This window comes from Gallus gallus, chromosome 5 (genome assembly GCF_016699485.2).
Source record: "Gallus gallus isolate bGalGal1 chromosome 5, bGalGal1.mat.broiler.GRCg7b, whole genome shotgun sequence".
Taxonomy (NCBI): Eukaryota; Metazoa; Chordata; class Aves; order Galliformes; family Phasianidae; genus Gallus; species Gallus gallus.
The window spans coordinates 49,123,381-49,144,484 of record NC_052536.1 but is presented as its reverse complement, the minus strand read 5'-3'; the positions used below and the strand labels follow the sequence as shown (position 1 = coordinate 49,144,484).

Genomic DNA, 21,104 nt, shown 5'->3' with positions numbered 1-21,104 from the left:
TGTATAACAGAACAGGCTGATGCTGTAAGAAGACTAGAATTTCCCTGCAGGAACCAACAGAAGCAGATGAACCAGTATGTCAAGATAAAAACTGCGGTAATTAGTAAATACACTGCCATCTCAATTTGAACAGGATTCTCATAGCTGGAAGCAGGCATCAGAATCAGAATTGTCATTAAGCAGGTCTACACCTTCTTGTGAGAAGCTGCACAAGGTCTTGGCTCTGTCAGAAAACAGCTCTCCTATGTGGGAAGGGAAGGCAATGGTGCCTTATATGCCTCAGAAGCAGTTACAGTTAAAGGCCAAAATCACAGGAAGTCTTCAGATAAGCTCTGATATTTTAGTATGCAAAGAAGGGTACAGTTACAGTACCAGGCAGAATCACCCATCTTCTGCTTGAACATTTTGATACCATTTTATCCTGGGTAATAGTAGGATAGAGGTTTCATAAGCATCTCTTTCTTCAGCAGTAAGACAACTTCCAAACAAACAGAACTCTTTGTGAACCACACGACAGATGAGTCTCACCACAGTAATTTATTTCTTAAAAATCTAGTTTATTGCACTTGTCTCAAAGCACAAACAAAACCAAAAAAACTAAATACAGAAAAAAAGGGAAAAAATATATCCTAGTTTTAATAAAGCTACCCTAAGAAGTAGTCTGAAAAGAGCTCCTGACACCAATTTAATATTAACGACCATAGCAAGATACGGTATTATACAGTAAACAAACAACTAGCAAGCTCAAACCATTACTAAGATGACTTTGAATAACGTAATAGAAAAGTGTCACTATTAAATAACGCCATTGTACTTAAGCACCTGGAGCTTGGCAAGGTGCAGAGAAGTACTCATATCCCTGTTCCAAAGTGGCTGACACAGGAGCAGCCAAAATATAGTTTTAAGGTGAATTTCAGCGTCTTTGGGGTCCTCAAGATAGCAAGCTGTGCTTGCAGAAAACAGACCGGTTTACTCCATGAATCAATCCGTTACAATCCACTGCCAGACAGGCTAAAAAAAAAAACAAAAAACAAACCTTCTGGAGTAATCACCATATATGGATATCAATGAGGCAAACATCTAATCTGTAAAAGGGAAATAAATCCTTTCTCCCTGTAAGACCGAAAGATCAGACTGAGACCTGGCAGCCAGGATCAGAAGTGGTACCACCACAATGTGACATAACTTGGTTCCCTCTCCACAGATGTACATTCTCACCTTGCACCACGTTTGTTCCAAGTTTAGTGCAACACATGCACGACCTATTCTGAAAAAGAACAGAGGTTAAAAAGAAAACATCCATCTCCATATGCATTAAGTTCTCAAAACAGAAACATCCCCACAATTTAACACCCGGCCTTTTTCTGAAGCTGGCTCATTTACAGTATTGGTTAGCAGCTGCTTAAACATTCTGATGATTTATATGCTTAGAACGAATACAAAATAACTCTTCCACCTCCATACTGAACTCAGGCTCTCTCATCTGTAGTTCTATTGCTTAAAAAAGATGAGGTATCTTTCAAAGAAGATTTAAAGAAAAATAAACTGCAATGACTAACTTAGGTTACTTCCCAGCTCATTACATACCTCTGCTGCAACATCTGTAAGCGTAAGACACTTCAAAATTTAGCTAACATAGCTAGAAGTTACAATATTGTTAAATATTTTCTCACAATATCACAATTTTAATGGGATATACAGGTAATTCTATCAATTACCATTTTACTTTTAATACATCTGTGTTTGGTACTCAAAACAATTTGAGTCCAAAGGTTAAAGCACTGGCTGGAGGCACAAACGTAGCACAACAGGTATCGTGAAAGCTGCTTTGTACATTCCTACTTTGTACTTCAAACCCAACATACAACTTCCTTCTTTTCCAAAGTGGGACTTACCCCTCAAAAATTGTCAGCTCCCTGATGGCTGCGTGAAATGGGGAAAAGTTCCCTTGATATTATATGCAGTCCAAACTTCTCATGCTAGAAACAAAACTTCTAGATGTTGAATGTTAGTATAGCCTTGCAGATATTTATATGGAAATTGACCAAACTAAGCTCATTTCAACACCAGTGCTGTGAAATCAGGATGTTCTAAGATCTCTCTAAGAAATATCTTCCTTTATTTTCTTCCATGCTGCAAGGGAAAAGTCATTCTAAACATATACAATAGTTGAAGAGCATTTCTATCAGTTTGGAGCTCCACATAAAAGAAGAAATTGAGAAATATTTAATGTTTCTGATGTAGAGAAATATTTAATGCAACAGAATTTCTTCTCAAAGTAAGTACACATGTATTAGTGTGCATGCTATTGTGAAATAGTCACTTTCATTGCTAATCAGATTAAGTTAAAGAGTTATGTTTCCAAAGGAGCTGCTACAGTAGTACAGTATAACAACTGCAGTATGCCACACCTAAAGAGTCTCCCAAGGGAGATCGGAACAAACATCAGAACTCACAGCTTAGAGGCTATTTAACAGGTCAGTTTTTTTTAATACAAAAGTGCTAATATCACAATGTCCAGTATGAGTGGCTTTTATATCCAACATTCTGTACATACATTACAGAAGTTCTATATGCCCTCCTATTTTTTTTTCACTGCTTCACAAGCTTGAGGGACTTCATATCACTTCCCATTCATCTTCAAAATCATCAGGGTGAAGCAGAACAGAAGTATCATTTTTCTGCTGGTTATGGGAATGGCTAAAGGTCTTAGTGAGGCGCTGGAGAAGGGATCCTGAAGTACTGATCGCCCACAGTTCATCCAGAGGGGTCACTGCAAAGCACAAATTAGACATCTTATAATAAAAGTAGAAGGGTCCAATTGTAAACAATAAATTCATAACATTTGGATTTATTTTTTTCCTAATCGTACCTAGGGAAGGTTTTTACTGATGTGATAAAAGCACCCTGATGAAACTGCCAGGCCACAAAGCTCTCCCTGCTCATGGTCAACTTGAGCACCATCAGGCAGAAATCAAAGCAGACATCACAGTGTTTTTGAATTATCACATAGAACCAACTTGCCTGTTAAATGTGTGACGTTTCCAGGAATCTTCTTCCAGTAATCACCTGCTGGATTCTTGTCAGTAATACCGTATCGACGAGCTACATCTCCATTTGGACAGCGTGCCCAAACGGTCCTTGTACTTATAGCCAGCTCACATGCCTGCAAACCTAAAGATAATCAGGCATGAAAAGGCAATAATCACAAGCTTTCTTCTGAATTAAATATACTCACTGAAAAGTTAAATAAGACAGCGAGACCGTAATATTTTTATGTAGTCTTATATTAATATTAGAAAAGCACTTTCCATTATAAAAGGCACAAAGAAATAACTAAATTTCCCATAGGCTTTCTAAGAAAGGATTGGCAAGATGACAATTCAGGAATGCATTTCTCCTTACACTAACTTTAGAGGAGTTGAACAGAGAAGGTTCAAATAGCATCTGAGCTTCTGGCCCTGTGTAAACAGAATATAAGAATGAAGGCCACTTGCAGTACACAGAGCACTTATAAACAAAAAGGCTTTTTAATCGCAGGCTTTGTAGATGCTGCATCTATCTACTGACCATACCAATCTCACACTGTGGATACACTTTGCCCTGTGGCCATAGCCACAAGCAATGACCAGGCAGTCTTTACAAACCTATTTCTGGAACCTCCATGGTATTTTACTACCAGATGGCGAAATCTGACAGTTATAACATTAGTTTACCTAAAAATGGTTAACATCATAGACACTGTGGACATTACTGTTTGGTTGTTTTTTTCATACCTCTTCACAATAAAGCAAGTTCTCTGCAACTGAAGTGCCATGCATTTCTGCAGTGGAGTATCTTTACAAAGCAGACAGCGTCAATAAATGGTTATTTAGAAAGGAGCAACTAAAATTCAATTTTACTTAAAGGCAAGGCAAAAATATAATTAATTACATCAGAATGCATCCAGCACACAGGATTAACAGAAAGATGTGCAAAATAGCAGTAAGTTTCTTTTAGCCACATCCAGACGGGAACTCCATGTTGTATCACTTCCCAATACAAAACTTCCCAAAGCACAGTGGTTTCCTATTGCTTAGGAACACTGCTTTAATCCTAACTCAAAGGTAAACACGGCATTTAGTAATCCAGTGACAGCAGCCTGAAATAACACACAATAGAAATTCATGCAGAATCAGATTTCTCTTCAGTTAACTAGACAATGTGTTTAAGTAAAACACTGATCTTTAAAAGACAATCCTTATCAAACACTTTACAGAAGTTTCTATAAACAAACATACTTGATTGCTGAGAAACATATCTGATTTACACAGTGTTACCAAACTTAAAACACAACATGGGAAAAAAAAAATCACAGTGAGAAACAGCAGAAAGCACAGGGAATTTATGCTTTAGTTTTGTTTTACCTGGTACATGCTCCCAGTCAGTGCCTACAGGCATTTCCTCTGTAATTCCCACTCGTACATGGACATTCCATTTGCTGTCAATGGCCCACAGCATCTGATCATTTGGACTTGAATGAATGCTGACCAAGTTGATTCCTACTGGCTATAAAATTCAAGTGCAGTATTTAAATTTTGATCTGCTATATATAATACAGACACTTGATACTCACAAAATTTGTAAAATATTCAGAGACTAAAGTTATGAAGAAATTTGACTTTTTGTCATCGTACAAATAACCATTTTTTCTAAGCTTTTCAAAAATCTCTTCCTAAATAGAGAAGGAACATGAGCGAATGGTCAGATGAAGTTTAATGATAAAGATACATCTATACGATGTTCAGCATCTCAGTCTAGTAATATCAGTATTTCCTCAAACACTCATCCCAATCATGCAGTGGCAATTCCAAGTCACAGAATTATAGAATGGGTTGGGATGAAAGGGACCTCAAGGATCATCAGGTTCCAACTCCCTTGCTGAAGAGAGAACTCTTCCACCAGAATGTAGAAAGAATTATATTTTACTATTCAACTTCCTGAAAGCCTTCCCAACATAACTAAATCTCTCCTGTATTCCTAAGTATATATAACCTGCACATCTCTAAGGTCTGAATGTCTCGTCTTAGCAATGATACAGTGAACTGCCTTCTTCCCCCCATGTCATTTTATAGGAATACATCTGTGGAATTCACTGCAGCCCACTGCAGTACTGGAGCAGCCATACCTGTAGAATATCCGCACCATTATCTATTGGCAAGCCCAAGTGACACGCTCTTCCCATTCTGATTTATTCTATTTGCTCTGATGGATATTTGTCTTAACTACTGGCAAAAATCAGTTTTACTGACCACAGAATTTTACAGACATCATAACAACGATGATAATCCTGTGGCTGATACATTTAGCTAACAGGTTTAGTGAATGCAAATATCCCTTTGGTGATGGGGAGGGAAGGGAAAGCCACACACTTTAAATAAAACACAGATAAGAAAAGGATTTTTCAGTAAGATGCCCTGAAATATGTCATCATCGACAGAAGCACTGCATTTCTCACAGTAACCTCACAAGCCTAAGCTCAATAGCCAGTGTGACAAACCTAAGAGCAAGCAGCTCTTTGTATGTATAAACATACAAAGAAGAATACAGAATCATAATCTCTGTGCTTATATGAACACACAACCCAGTGCCAGATGGGTCTTCTGTGTACATAACAGTTACCTGCTTTGTTTTTGCTTTTGAAATTATGCTGCTAACATGGGTCTGATCCAGCTATAACCAAGTTTGACTTGAAACTCCAAACCAATCTTGTCTATTTAGGTTGCAAGGCCTTTGATAGACTGTCTTCTTGTGTTTGTGCTCCCATCAGGTATTTGCACATGTTGGAAGCATGGAGCTGGTAGGGACTTGAAGAAACGTTTGCATCTCTGGTCACAGTGACAGGTTTGACAAAGGTTGCAAGTTGAACACTTAAAGGAAAATGCTATTTGTATTGAAAAGCATTGAATACATAGAATATATAAGCACCTAGTTACTTTCAAGTTGTTATTCTGTCATGTTACAAATAAACTACTGGATTGCAAATAAATAAATAAATAAACACAGCAGAAAAAAAACAAAAAACCAGCCTCCAACACTATCACCAACCCTCCCCCCATCTCCCATGTGCTGACATTGAGGAAAGTGAAAGAAAAAAAGAAAATAACCCATGGAACATGCCCTGCCTTGCTGCCTCTACACCTGCAGTCATCCACACATCTGCCCCCCTTCCTCTTTTCTCATTTGTCTCTTTCTATGATTTCTTTGATTCTGACTCCTTACTTCAGCCTGCTCATCTTCCCACTTCATTGCCATGCAGTGCAGCTCACCACAGTGTTGTTTCCAGCTTCATCACATCCCTCTCTGTCATGTCTGCTGTTGTGGTCCCTGCTTTCAAGGGAGCTGTGCAATTAACAGCTTGTGGAGACTGAGTTACTACACACAAACTGTGAACAGCAGCCTGGTGTGACCCTTGTTACTGAGCTATTGGGATTTGTGCACCTTGCTCTCCACTCTTCCATATCAGGATATCGTTCCTCTCTTCCTCTATCATTCGCCTAAAGGAGAACTCCCTTAGAAATAACTGGAGGAATATTTCCATCCAGAAAGTCTTACTGAGTGCTTATACCTAGCTTCTAAGCCTATGCATTACTGCAGAATTACAGGTGCTGCAAGATAGGTAAAGCAAATCAAAGGTCCCAAAGGGGTTGCATGAAAGGAGTTGCACAACAGACAGCTAGACAGCTCCTGCTCCAACTGCAGGCTTAAGTATAAGCAAACTACCTCTACCCAATCCTGCAGTACTGATGTATCTAAGAAACAAATGGAATTTATGGAGTCCTAAGTAAATCTACAAGCTTGGACAAAAATTTTTGTCATTCTTTGGCTTTCTTTAAATAAACTCCTGCTTTTAGGTATTCCCACTTCTCTGGGTATTCTGCTTTTGGTTTCTTTTCCTTTCTCAAGCTACTTAGTTCTTTCTGACAGACTTGCATCAAGGAAACAATCCTCCTACTCACTGTCATTACAAAAGATCCAGGCAAGACACTGACGGCAGCATCCAATGCTCTTATAAGAGAAGTCCCTACTCCACTGCAGCTTTCTGATGTGCCACAGGCAGTAGAGGACAGGATCGATAGGACAGCTAGTGATGCGGTGATACCCGGTAGCTCTGGGAACAAAGCAGTGACAAGACACCGGGAAACAGGGACAGGCAATTCTTAGAGATGTGAAACACATCAGATGGCTACACATCCTCCACAAATACACATCCTCCTGTCCTCTGCTATTGCACCTTAGTTACAAGATCCTCAGTCTCTCTCGATCTTTTGCTTACAAAGGTTTCCCAATACAGCACGTACTGCCACACAAGCCAACTACGTACTTTTCAGTACTTAAAGTTACATGCTAAGAGCTGTGAATATCTTGTCTGTTACAAATAAGAACAATGAAAAATAGTCTGCTAGCACTCAAGTGTCTGATGACAAAATGAAGTAAAATTGAAGTTGTCTGTTAACCTTATAATTCTATGCAAATAATATAATTCTATGCAAATCATTTCCATTCTTTCTGCAGACCACAGAGGAAACTTCAGTGCAAGTCCTCTTTTTAAACAAAATGGAATCAAATAAAATCTAAAATAAAAACTAATGCAGTTTTCACTGAAGTGCTACTCAGAAGTCTTGTCTTACTGTAGTTGCTTTCAGTTACAGATGAACCCAAAATAGTCCCCTGTCAAGGAGAAAAGACCAGAAGTGAATGCATCACCAAAAGGGCATCAGAATATATTCCAAGTCACTTTTCAGAATTATAGTCTACGTATCAGCAGGCCTCCACTATCTCTTTTCTGCTGCAAATAGTCAGGATGATAAAGACTAAACATAATATTCTCAGCCTGTTTAAGTCCCCTTTCCCTCTTTTTTATTTTTAAAATAATGGTTTAGTGGTTACATGCAGCATAGATGTTGTACTCACATTCAGAAGACAGAAAAACCTCCAGATGCTCCAGGCTAGGATGAAAGAGTACCACATGTGAGATATTTCCCCCACTATCAAGCACTATCCGTAGATCAGACTAATATGACTATTTTGATGGCTAACAGACATCCAGACCTTATAAAGTAGCAAGACAAAGAAAGAATACAACTTAGAGGGATTCTGTAATATAAACCTGACTACTGCACGTTATTTTCAGAGCTCCATTTGAAAGATGGTGGAAGTGTTTTACAACCACTAGATATCAAGAAAGCACGAGCAATGTAAGAGCAGTACTGAACAGAATAGTCCGCATTCAGTCTTCAAGGAGAGCAGACTGCTAAATTAATTACCTCTTTTTTTTCTCTGTAGAAAAGTTCAAGGCAGTATACAAGAGCAGGAAAGATTACGAATCTATGTTTAGTCTTCCTGGAAGCCACATGTTTTTCAGTAATGCTGCCATAGAATTGTCAGAGATTATTTACTGACTGGAGAACTAGAGCATTATTTTCCTCAGAAGCCTTACAACAAGCAGCATGACTCGTTCCCCCACTTTTAGCCTTTAGTGAGTAAACAGACCACAGTCTTAACCCCATACCTCCAGTTATCAGCTAGCGCAACCAAGATGAAAGGGCAAAAAGGCATGGAGTCTGTTTTCTTGACCCCTGTCAACTTTTAGTTTTGTATCCCAACCATTTTCTCACAGAAATACGCAAGAGACTACAACAACACATGGCATCAATTCCTAGAAAAGGTCACACCAAACCCATGTGACTATTCCACACACTACAGCTCTAGCAGGTCCAGAACATATTTAGTACAACAGCTGCTCCTTATAGGCAATGAAAATATTATTATTATTATTAATAATGCAAAGCATTACAGCACTAGCTAAAAGAAATACAGGCAGACTGCAAGAGCTCAGATTTGAGGCTGTTAATGGTATTGAGCAACTGAAAGTATGAAAAGGAAAGCTTCTCACTGTTTCCGTTTCAGAGTTAGTTAAGACTGGTCGAAACACAAATTAAGGTCTTATTTCAGAAGGATTTGGAAAAAAAAGTCTGCTCGGTTTTCTGAGTGTGCCTCATTTTGTGTATCCATTTCGTGAACCAAGGCTTCTGGTGCTGATAACAACTGCTATCGCATGTGACAGGCTATGTGTGTGCTTTTCTGAACATGATGATAGCAATGCCTTAAAACAAATGCCAGAAGGCTAAAACTCCAAAGCAGTAAAATACAGTGCAATATAGTGACAACAGTTGCTCCTAACTTGCAATAAAAAGGAAGACAGTAAGCACTGAGCAATGGACATGAAACAACTTTAGTAAAAATGCTTAAAGTGCATTTTTTCTAATATCTAAAGCATGGTTTTCTGTAACCTACAAGAAAGATGCCGAAAGATGCCTACAAGAAAGACGAAGAATAATATATATTCGAAGTTAAACACTGTGGCATTCTGAATAAGCCAAGCAAAACACTCAGCAGCAGGAGCTTTGATTCCATATGCTTAATTGCAACCCACCTCAATACAACTAGAGTGAGTGCTGCCAAATGCAGTTTTCCTTCATATCTTCTTGAAAACAGTGTGGAGAGGATTTTCCTGGAGGACTACTAATGACTTCAGGGGGCTTCACATGAGTAAATATATATATGGAACAACAGACCAGTCTTGTCTACAGATAACTAGAAGGTTTAATGTGTGCTTTACCTCTCAATTTAAATATAATTGATCTAATGAAAGATAGTTCCTGTACATCTGAACAAACTGAAGTAGAATTCACAGCAGCGCACAAAGACATCTACACAACAGTTAAGTAGAGCAAGCTATTCTGTGCTAGCAAAAACAATCTGGAAAGAACAGTCATGTGGATTACGCACCAGAAATAACAGTTTTCCACGGCAAGTATTTTCAACACTAGTGTGGATGACTCTGAAGTACAAATGACAAAGCATTCCCAGCAGAAAAATTCCTCACCCTCCAAATATCCAGTCCTTGCAGAATTGTTTCAGAGAACCCCTACTGCAGTTCAGCTTTGATTTTGGCATCATAAAAAAAACCAAAACCGTGCTCATCACTTCCTCCTGACAAGCACCACTTAATAGAGAACTGGCCTTAACAGGAACCTCAATGAAAAATGCAAATACAAAGCAGGGTAAGAAAGTCTCCAGATTAGCACTGTGTGTTCAGTATGGTAAGCAGAGCTCAAAGATAGGAAAGGAAACAAAGATCTGACAGCCATTTCTAACTGCCATTTGTAAGGCATAACCACTCTCCTTATGCTGAACATAGATTATAAAAAAATGAAGGTATCGAAAAGACAGGAAATCCACTGTGCACTCATTTTTGCACACAGACAGAATGACAGAGAAATTTCTTAAATTTCAAATGCCATTTCGAATCAACAGTTGCTCCTTAGTTTTAAGGATTTTTGAATAACAGTATGTGCCCCAAATCAAACCCCAAACTTATTAAGAATTACTTTCAAAGGGACCCTCAACTTTTAGAGATCTGTCACAAACAATGTTACAGGTGAAAGCAATTCTTAACCTCTAATCAACTTGTACTCTCCAATAACCCAAGTTAGTCTTATTGACTGTATTAATTTTGTCTTTGATTTTTGATTGTTTCTTTAGATGACAAATTTAAAAAGCATTATATTTAATGAATATACATGCACCTACATACACACATAATCCATACTATCTATGTTAATATTTATGCTGCTTGCTCATTCTCCGGACTTTATTATGTATTTATGCTACTAATTATGTATTTATGTAACTAAATGTTAACATAAATCTAAATGTATGACATTTATTTATAATTTATCATATATTTGTATTATGACATTTATTTATACTAAATTACATCTAAAATTAATGCCGATAATAGTTTTATACTGAATATTAAGAGTGGAATGAAAAACATTTTCATTTCCTGGACTAAAACCACTTCATCAAGGAGTTTTGATCAGCTTTGTCAATGCCTTTAAAGCTGCTTCCGAAAAGCAGCTTAACTACATAATTTTGACCAAAGAATAGAATGGATGAAGCGCAGAAGACTATAAGACTATATAACTACTACTGTTCATGATATTGTAGTATTATCAATCATTTCTTTCTCTCATCCACGACTTCAGAAGATGGAGAGCAGAGAATACAAAATGCTGTTTTTCATCAAGAGATACTGCAGCCAGGATTTATGAAGGGAGCAAAAAAATTGAGAACAGCTTCAGTCCAGATTTTGAAAAAGCCATACAGAATCACAGAGAAAAGACTGAACTGAAATTATATTCACTGTTTTTGCATAAAATCTAAACAGATCTATCGTCCCTGAATACCTTTGTGAAGCTGTGCAATAGTAGATGCTGTGCAATTACAGCACTCCTCAAACAAGAAGTGACACTGTAAAAGCAGAGCCTATAGCTGCTCACGAGTCATGAGATCTGGGATATGGCAAGTCATATTGGCTTTGACATTTACTAGGGAATGAAATATCTGCAGTTGGTTTTAAATTATGTTATTTGAGAATGCTCCCGTACTTAAAGCAAGTGAAAGGCAATTTTCATTTCCTTCTTCAAGCAGAAAATGGCTGAATCACTCACAAATACTTCTTACAATCCTTCTGCTGTTGTGAAGATAAAGTGATGCAGCGTGAATTATGTCAAAGTCAATTAAGGAACAGATAGCAGCTACTAAGAAGCAAATATTCTTCACTGAACAGTCCACTTCTCAGCCATTTGTTGTATATGTTATCCAAACACTGAGCTAGTATTTGGAGATAATTTTCAAGTTCACGTTCTCTTATTTTGCATTTAACCTTTGCAAAAGCATGGCTGGTTGCTCCCTCAGTACTTTAATGATTTGTTTCTATGTGCTGGAATTGTCTCAAAACAAGCATGTAATCCACAAGTTTTCATCTCTGCAAGCAATGTTTGAATATTTGCCCTTTTATATCGACTCATTAGAGTTTGTAATGTCAGGAATTGGCAAGATAACAGACAGAGAATGACAGTGCTCCAGGTGGCAGAAGGTTATCATTTTGGAAGGCAACATCCAGAATGACTGTCCATCTTCTTCAGTAAGCTGTAAGAAATAACCTGATTTTCAACTGTTTCCAATTAAAGACTTTCTTCACGAGAAGTTGCTGCTAAAGCCAAAGCAAATCCCACCTTCTTGTAAACACCTTTGCATTGAGCAGTTTAATCAGTTTCTACAGGGGATTAGAGAATGCAGTCAGTACAGACAAAATAGTATCACTGTTTTAAGGTTTCATGAAGTTATTTTCCTGGGTAAACAAATCTCTGCTAAGAAGATACTACACAAGTTTAAATCTCTGCCTCTCTGCAACTCAATTAAATGGAATATGTTTCCCCCCGCTTTTAAAAGTACTATGTTTAGCCTCCTCTTCCTGCTGCCCTGCACCCTCTTAACAAGCAAATAACAAACATCCATTCTCCAGTAGTTAAATCTATCCCTTGTTGTAGCACTCAAGTAATTTAATACTTATCAGCCAGTTCTGTTATTCTGCAAAACAAGATATCATTTCTCTAGGCTTGATTGACACATTCCCTGCACAGAAGGGCTAGCATAACCAGTGCTGTGCTAACTGATGAGATGCAAAGCTGCAGTTTCATTTCCCTGGCCTTCTTTGCTGCTATATACCCCAAGATTCACAGAACTAACTTACTTCCGCTTATCTCCTAGCAGCCAAAGAGAATGATGTTAAAAACAAAAACTATTGCAACCACACTGCCAGAGATTTACTTCTATGTCTTAATGTGATCTTTTAAAAGTACCACATATTTCAAAATCTTCAGAAGAAATTCTGTAACACCATAAAATGTAAATCGAATGTGCAAACACATCTAGTGCTACTATGCTAGATCAGCAGACAGTTCAACTGATTTTGTGCCAAGGAGCAAAGAATGAAATCGGTACTCAGAGGTCAACTCTGTTACAGCAGTCCCAAACTGTGATACAGAATTACACCCATTTCACAGCTTAAGTCGCTAAGTATTTGAGCAGCACTGAGGTTTAAGAAGAGATTAAAAACAGACACTGGAGAAAGTTATTTTATCCACTCTCTGTATTCAGAAAATATGGTCCTAGGATACTTTAGAAGGCTTCTTTACACTCTGATCCTCCCAGCTGGCAGGTAGAAAGGATACCTTATTTGCATGTTCTGGGAACAAGGGAGAAGAACTGCAGTTGTACTGAACAGCTCTAACCACTGGGTGATAAGGAAAGTCCCTAGATCCAGGCACTGCACCCTGGCAAGCATCCCAGACTCGCAAAGGTGAGAATAAAGGAAGAGGCAGGAGGCACTACACCAAGAGCAAAGCCTTCCCACACTCTCAGCTTAGTGCTGCTTTCCAGTCTAGCCTCTGGGCTAGCAAACAAGAAGGTATTCAATATACACTTCAAGGCTGCATTTTACTACATGCCTATAAAGCTGCTATGTTACTACTAGAGAAATTTTTGGCTAAGGATTGTAAGGATTAGATGCATTTGTGATAAGGCAGCACATTCAGAGTACACTGTACTGACTCTTCAATTGTGGGGTTGGGTTTTTTTTTTTGTGAAGATAAGTAGATGTTGAAACGTGGGACAAAGGTTTAAGATACACAATTAAAATCAGGCCCTATTGTTTTCCTTAAGTATTAACTTTTTCCTTTGCAAAAGCATAGAGCTAAACCACTGTGTTACAAAGAATTAAAATCAACATTTTACCTGTATAGGTGGCTCAATCATTATCCATGCAGGAAGCATCAAACTCGGGTTAAGAGGTTGGGTTCCTACACGGAAATAAACACCACCACTGGTGTCACATGCCCAAACATGCTGATTTCCACAGGCCAAGCTGATCAGCTTCACAGCTCCTAACAATAAGAAGACTGTTAGCACCTTGGCATTTTAATTTCACATTCAGTGAATAACGTGCACTTTCATTACTACTGTATATAAGGATTAAAACCCAGAGGTAGCATACGTGAGGTATTTTTCTCTTCAATTTAAAAATAAATATTTAAAGTCACAGGATACTGCCACTCCTAAAGCACACTAAGAATATGCTATTAAAACAATCGAATTCAGGCAGAGGAAAAGTTCCGTAACAAATGTTATCGGTGTCTAGACAAACTTTCACATGATCTAATGTGAACTTCTCTCTGTATCTGGCCATGCCTATGTATTTTTCATAGCGTTTAGTCATGCATTCACAATGAACATTCCTAATGCTACCAGTGCTTTAAAAAATACAAGAGCACATGGATTATACATCTCTGTGTTGACACACCAGTGTCACATTTGTAAATAAAGGAGTTGATTTTCAAATGGGTTTATATTCCATGTACATATCTATTATTTATTACATCTATGTCAGATGCACAGCAGTATTTTAACTCTGTGCAAGGCAGCACAATGAAGACAAAGTTCCCAAATAAGTAAGTTTTGGAATTTATTTATTTATTTATTTTTGCATAACAAATCACACCCATCAGTCTTGTTACTAAAAGTCGGTAAAGACAGAACTGCTAGCTCAGGGCCAGCTGGAACTCTTTCACATTCGTTTCAGAATATCCATGTGATGTAATAGATGTAACATTTGATTTTTTTTATTTTTTTATTTTTATTTATTTTTTTTGCCTTCCAGCACTGGGACAACACTGACAACCAGTGCAGATACCCTACAGAAGGAATGCTCTGGTCGCACTCCAAACTACAGACTAAAAATAGGCCTTGCTGGTTGATGGAACATGCCAGCACTGCTTGGGATATCCCATTCTTGGTAACAGTTTTCTATGTTGTGATGTGAATCTGGGAACAAATCCCTGTAAAGTACATCATTCAAGGAGAGGGTACGATTTTATCCCATGAGTTTGAAGCACATATTCCTGCAGAGGGCTTGCTGGGGGAAGGAACAGGCTACAAACAGGACTACATAGCTTCTACCCTTTTAGTTAACTGAAACTGTAAACATCTCAGCATCAACCAAAACTATTTAACTTTCTGAATCAAAGGAATTCAAATTATCTCACCCTAGAATTCCCTTTCATTTTCCAGCTTCCTAGTAGGGAATGGCATATCATACAGAACTATACTGAAAAACTTTACTGCTTCAGGTAAGAACATCCAGCACAACTTCCTGCTGCAGGCAGAGGCTCTGCATTCAGCAACTAAGTCAAGCTTTTATTTAAAACATTATGACTCCTTGGAACAAAGTACAACTGCTAGTAATGGCTTTGCCACATGATGTCTCAGCTGTTGAAGTGTTCTGATCCAAACAAGCATCGCAGCACTCAGACACGGAATCACATATCACCTACTCGGCATAGCTGATTTATTTACGTCCACAGTACAATTTGATATTCAAAAATGCAGTCCTTATGTAAATGTTTTGGGGTTTCTCTCTCTTCCTACTCATGTTTTTACATGAGGAGAAGGTCGTGCTAACCACATTCATCCACTGTTTAGGAAAAAGTAGTGTAATTAAGATACATTATTTATCATTGAGGCCTAAAGGTCATTCTACTGTGTTTAGAAACCTTGATAGAGGAGCCCTAATCAAAATTATTTACTAGGTAGTACTCCCAGTACATAGCATATAGGCAGTAGGAAGGTACTACCAACAGAATACTAATATTTACATGTAACTGATGGCAACACGATAATTTCCACAGAGAATTTTGAATTTCACTTTACAGCAACTTCCTCTGTTTTTCTCCAATTTACAGTCCTGACATTTCAGGAGTGAGAATAAACACACACTTCAACGGCAGCAATAGTTGTCTGGATTTCTTCAGTCCCGTTAGTGCAATACAAGTCTGAGATTACAACCGTGGCTATGCAGCAGTGACCTACCATATGCAATTAACTGGAAAAAAACCAGGAAATTTTCTTCACACTTAATTATTAACCCACAGTGCCAAGTTAGGCAAAGCATCTGAATTATTTCCTGGCCCCAGATTCCTGGCCCACAGTATCACCAGAGTGTACCACAAAGCTATCAGGAACAGCTGAATGTGACGGCTGAACCCCAGAACTGCTGAAGTTAATACACCAGGTATTACAGTCTGATTGCCTTTGTGAATGTTTTGAGATTTGCAGACAACATCAAGAAGCTATTACTTCAGTTTTGCAGCTATTATCTAAGCTGCTGGAAAGCAATGGTATCTTGAGGAAAATTTTAATCTCTACTGAGCAAGATGAGAAAGACAGTACAGGCAAACCTACCTTGTAGGTCAGTGGAGCCAAAAGGCATCGAGTATTGTCTAAATTATGGTAAAATGAGTGATTTGGAACCCATTTGTCAGGTCTGGGGAATGTATTTTATGACTGGTAGATAAATTCTTTTTAAAATATGCTATTAGAAAAGTTTCATGTGGAGTATACAAGAGAGAAAATTTCTTATTGGGACAATCATGAATACTGCCATTAAAAATGGAAAAAATACAAAACAGCTTGAATTTATTCCGGCACATAGTCTCCCCTTCTTCTACCTTCTCTTGAAATAGGAATGCAGGTTAGCATAAAGAGAAGAAAGTATTCTAACAATCACATTATCAAAGAAATAAATCTAATTAGAATATGACTGGTGAAGTTGGCAAGTGGCCGGACTGCTCTTAACTCTGATGCAAAGAGCCAGACTGTGAGGATATTTTAATGACCAAAATGTAGTCAGCCAACCTTGCTCCTATTCCTAACCAAATAAAAAGGGCAGTTAACCAGTAGCACGTTCTTGACATTATGCTGAATCATGAGATCTCTATCAACTCAAACATAAGAGTGTCATCAGCTGTATCACCTATGAATGATGCAACTCTTACAGCATAGTTTTTCCTTACCAAGATCCCAATGAAGCTTTAGTCACTGTTAAGAATACATTTACCCAGAAAACGCAGGGCCTTGAGTAGGGAACTGCCTAGGGCCATGTGATTATGGTTACACTGCTTATAGTACAAGAAATAGTTAAAGCTGCTGGTATATCTGCACAGCATCGTGTCAGGCTGAATGGTCTGACAAACTGACAAACTGTAAGTAGCACAAAGCATAAGAAGCATCCTGCTAACAGTGACCATTGTTTGAAAGCAGTCATTGGTTGGTTATCATGCTTTATGGTCCTGCGCTGCAAAGCAGTACTTCATGGTAAAGTACTGTTTAATCCAGTACATGTAATATTCCAGATCAATAAGACAAAGACATACCTGAAAGAAAACACTGTCTTCAAAGAGTTAATAGATAGTCTATTCAATAAAAATGTCATACCTAGTTGAGAGAGATCCAGTTTTGTCCAGTGCATCCCTGTTGGACAGCTGGATGAAAGTGTTCTGATAAATATCTGCCCAAGACTATCCAAACCCCAAATGGCATCCTGGCAGGCAGAGTAGTGCACCATTTCAGTCTCTGGTGGCAGCTGCACCGTAGAAGGACGAAACTGAGGACTCTGATCACTGACACAAAACAGATCCTTGTTGCTTTGGCACAGCCACAAAAAGCTTCCTATGGTAAAGAGATTTCTATTATTAAAATCATTCCTAATCTACTCTGAGAAAGCTAATTCTTCCTCTGAAAATGATCTGTACATTTGAAGACAAAAATAAAGATCTTAATCCAAGATTTCCAAGTACAAATAAGCATCCTAAGAGCTTATTTAGGCACTGAACTACTCCCCCCCTTACATCAAGTAAGTTACAAGTGATCTCACTTGAAAAACCTTCTCACGTGCAGAAACTAAAATGGAGAAGGCATACATAAGAGTGCACTGTTTCCCCTTCTTCTTTTGCTCCTGCTTTCTTGATGATTTGGCTTTTGAAAAATCAGCATACCTTCTCAGTTCTATGTCATACATGTTTGCAAATAAAGTTAGTGTACTTAGTTGCAATTGTTAGGAATTGCATTACCCAACAGTAGAATTCTTTCATGCCAGTGTCAGTTTTACCAATAAAATGTGCAACTCTGCTGCAACAACAGCACTGCCCAAAAAAGTAGTTGGTCAGCACAGGCACTGCAGCAAAGCATGCTCCAGGATTTCATATCACAAATTCTGGCAATGCATGCTGCAGCAAGCTAGAAAGTTCCTGTTCCTAAAGGACTACCCATTCTCTATTGGATGGCACTGCACCAAAGCCAGAATGATATGACTTTATCACCAATAGTTTTTCAGATGTGTTTCCATCTTACTCCAAACATTTTAAATCCTGTATAAAAAAAGGCAACCAAAACCTGAGGTAACTCAGTATATTTAATTACTTACACCATCAATTCTACTCTATTTAAAGTTAGACTTCATACGCCCGCACCGTTGACTCACTAACCTTCTTTAGATGAAGCTGGGGAAGCCAACACAAAAGCCCATTTTGTGGCTGAAGCAGTACCACGAGGCACGACATTATTCCAGTAAGTGCCTGGTAGGAAAGAACAGTGTAATTAGTATGAAAGTTAATTTTCTGTTAGGATCTAGACACAATTTTCTGCACCAACCTTTCAGTAGCTGTTTTGTGGAAAGAAAATCACCTCAACACATACACACTCACTGTGTGCTCACACAGAATTTGGATTCAGGAAAGGAGAAGGGAGAAAATGAACGGCCTTCAACAGGAGACCAAACAGATGATGAGTTTAAATAGACAGCAATATATGCCCATTTTTCATGTTTATCTATCTTAAAAATGTACTAAATGAAAGTTCCATTTGGGGAAATATATCTAGAAAAATAAAGCAATTCCTCCATTATTGCTGTAACACCATAACATCGCTGTTCTGCATAGTCACACTTATCCTGAACTGCGATCCATTGTGCCTACATATAACAGGAACAGCAGCATAAGATGGCCTTCTCACCCAAGAGAAGAGACAAACAAGCACTAAAAGGAGTAACTTGTGTATGGTCCATTTGCATACAATGAATTTGTCACGAAAAATATTTCCCCTTGGATGGGAAAGCATTCAGACCATTTGCTAAAGAATCAGTTTTTAAACGTGGAGTTGCTCTGTTAAGGCTGCCCTGACTCACCATGGATTATTCCTGTGGTGATCAAACTGTAGGTTAGTTACTTTCTCCTGTTTATTTTTCTTAATTTGGAAATAATAGACTCAAATCACACCGACCTATTAAGTTTCCCTTTGCCACATGGAATTCATTTTTGCCTGAAGAGATCCAGACTCCACTGCCATTAACTCCAAGGAGGCTGGGTTGACACTGAAGCTGCTGTGACCAAAATGCCATTCGAAGTTTGTCAGCCACTTTCTCTACAGGTGCCTGAGCTGCTGTTGCCACTGAATGTGTGGCCTGGATTATTGTCTGGAACAGGCTGCACTGGTCAAACACTACATAATCAGTGATGCTTACCTGGAAAAGAAAGAAAATAAGTGTTATTGATGACTAAGCTTTGGGGTGAATAGCAGAATATTCCATCAAATTATCAAATATTCCATTCATTTGAGTTTGTTTTCTGTACAGGAAATCTATCACAAGTTTAGAAGATAGATAATAAACCACAACCCCTCCTACCTAACAATCCACTTTAAATTCTGCATTTAAGAAGGCCCTTTGTTTTGGGATGACCGAACATCATCTCTCTCCAACTAAAAACATGTCGAACACTGCAAATTAAGAGGTGGAATTCCAGTTTACCAAAAGGAAGAGAGAAACCTGCATAGCGTAGCAATTTAAGTCACATGGCAAAAACCTGGTAGGAAGAGGTCTAAATGATCAATTGTATAAGTTTTATCACAGACAATTAGGATGACAATGGTCTGGGTACTCCCTAGAACGGAAATAAATTCTTGAGAGCACAAGAAGAAGAAGTAAAGCAGTCTGTGCTAAGGTATCATTGCTACATGTAGTTTGATACAACTTGGTAGATCATTTCTTGTATTCTTGAAAGCTACCATGATGCTGCTCTGGATGACCATGGAGTATTTGTTTTCCTTTTTTCTGTAACATGAAAAGGGATTTCAGCCTTAGTCATCCCAAAGTTTTAATACAGTGAATAAAGAATGCTATTATTTATTGTGCTATTCATTAAATTTTATGCTTAGAAACTTGTGAGAAAACCCTGGGTAGAAGATTAAACTGAGAGCAAAATTAAAAAATAAAGTAAATAAATAAATGCCTACTTGCCACCAATGATTGTCATCTCCTTGGGGTTTCTTTGAAACTATACCAGTTCTGAACCACAGATTTCCATGGATATCCAAAGCCCATAATGTCTGTTGATCTCCAAGGGTTATACACACTGGTTCCAAAGCTTGCATTTCACTGGAAATGCAAATCAGAAGAAAATTAAAAAACTCTGCTTCAAATTTAGGTTTATGGTATTTTCAGGAAGCTGCCAACAGCAGTTTAAACTGTGAAAGCTCAAAAATACATTTGATTTCAAATTTTCACAGTTATTATTACGCAAACTAATAAAATTTGAAATATCACAAGTAAAAACCATTCAACAACATAACACAACTCCTTCAATGATCATTAAAGATTTGAAACTCCGAAGCGCAACAGTAAGACAAAAACTAAGTTGTTCAGTAGTTAAAAAATAAACAGCTTAAGTTTTTGGAAAAGCAGCTCCATGAATACATCTCCTTCAATTTTCTCACCATATGCAGAGATCAATATTAGCAGTTCAGGTATCATAAATAGAAAGCTGAACCTAACCACACTGCAGAGATAAAAACTGAGTTGGACTGTAAGTTTCCTGTAAAATAAATCATTTTTAAGCTTAGAAGGTCAACAGTATCAGATGATCTTATCAGGTATTTAAAAAGCAGGCAACAATACTATTTCTAAGAACTTTCCTTGAGAACTTAAAAACATGGATTGCTTTCTGCTATTTTATTATGAAGCAGAAGAACTTTAAGCATATGTAAGTCGTAGGCCCAAGCAAACATCTTAAGTAAACTGACTAAATGGTATGCAAATTTCGGATTTGAACAGGACACTGAACATATCTTTAGTCTCTTCAAGAAGAGTCAAATAGCAGATAGAGAGGTAACAAATTGGAACTTCAGAACAGGGTATTCAGAAGGAAATAAAGTCATACAACTGCAAGAACTGTAATTTATCTCTATTCTTGCTTCATGCTGATGTTACAAGAGACTGTATTTGTATTCCTGATTCTCAAAGCCAGCAGTAAACACTGGGAGCTTTG

At 37.9% G+C, this 21,104-nt stretch overlaps 1 protein-coding gene across 6 annotated transcripts in view; it reads right to left on the bottom strand.

Moving 5' to 3' along the window:
- Positions 1 to 536: 536 nt before the first annotated feature.
- TECPR2 (tectonin beta-propeller repeat containing 2) overlaps positions 537 to 21,104 on the bottom strand; it is a 39,333-nt gene continuing 18,765 nt past the window's right edge. For 4 of the 6 annotated variants that reach the window (XM_015287798.4, XM_040701265.2, XM_046942495.1 and 1 more), the window contains 8 exons: positions 20,074 to 20,215; positions 19,063 to 19,303; positions 18,270 to 18,359; positions 17,221 to 17,454; positions 13,687 to 13,835; positions 4,407 to 4,548; positions 3,025 to 3,174; positions 537 to 2,773 (listed from right to left, as the gene is read on the bottom strand). In XM_015287798.4, coding sequence (XP_015143284.1) covers positions 2,619 to 2,773; positions 3,025 to 3,174; positions 4,407 to 4,548; positions 13,687 to 13,835; positions 17,221 to 17,454; positions 18,270 to 18,359; positions 19,063 to 19,303; positions 20,074 to 20,215 — 1,303 coding nt within the window. In that variant the 3' untranslated portion in view covers positions 537 to 2,618. Of the gene's footprint in view, positions 2,774 to 3,024; positions 3,175 to 4,406; positions 4,549 to 13,686; positions 13,836 to 17,220; positions 17,455 to 18,269; positions 18,360 to 19,062; positions 19,304 to 20,073; positions 20,216 to 21,104 lie in introns of those variants that run through there. The other 2 variants (XR_005860094.2, XM_046942494.1) reach the window with 2 other exon arrangements.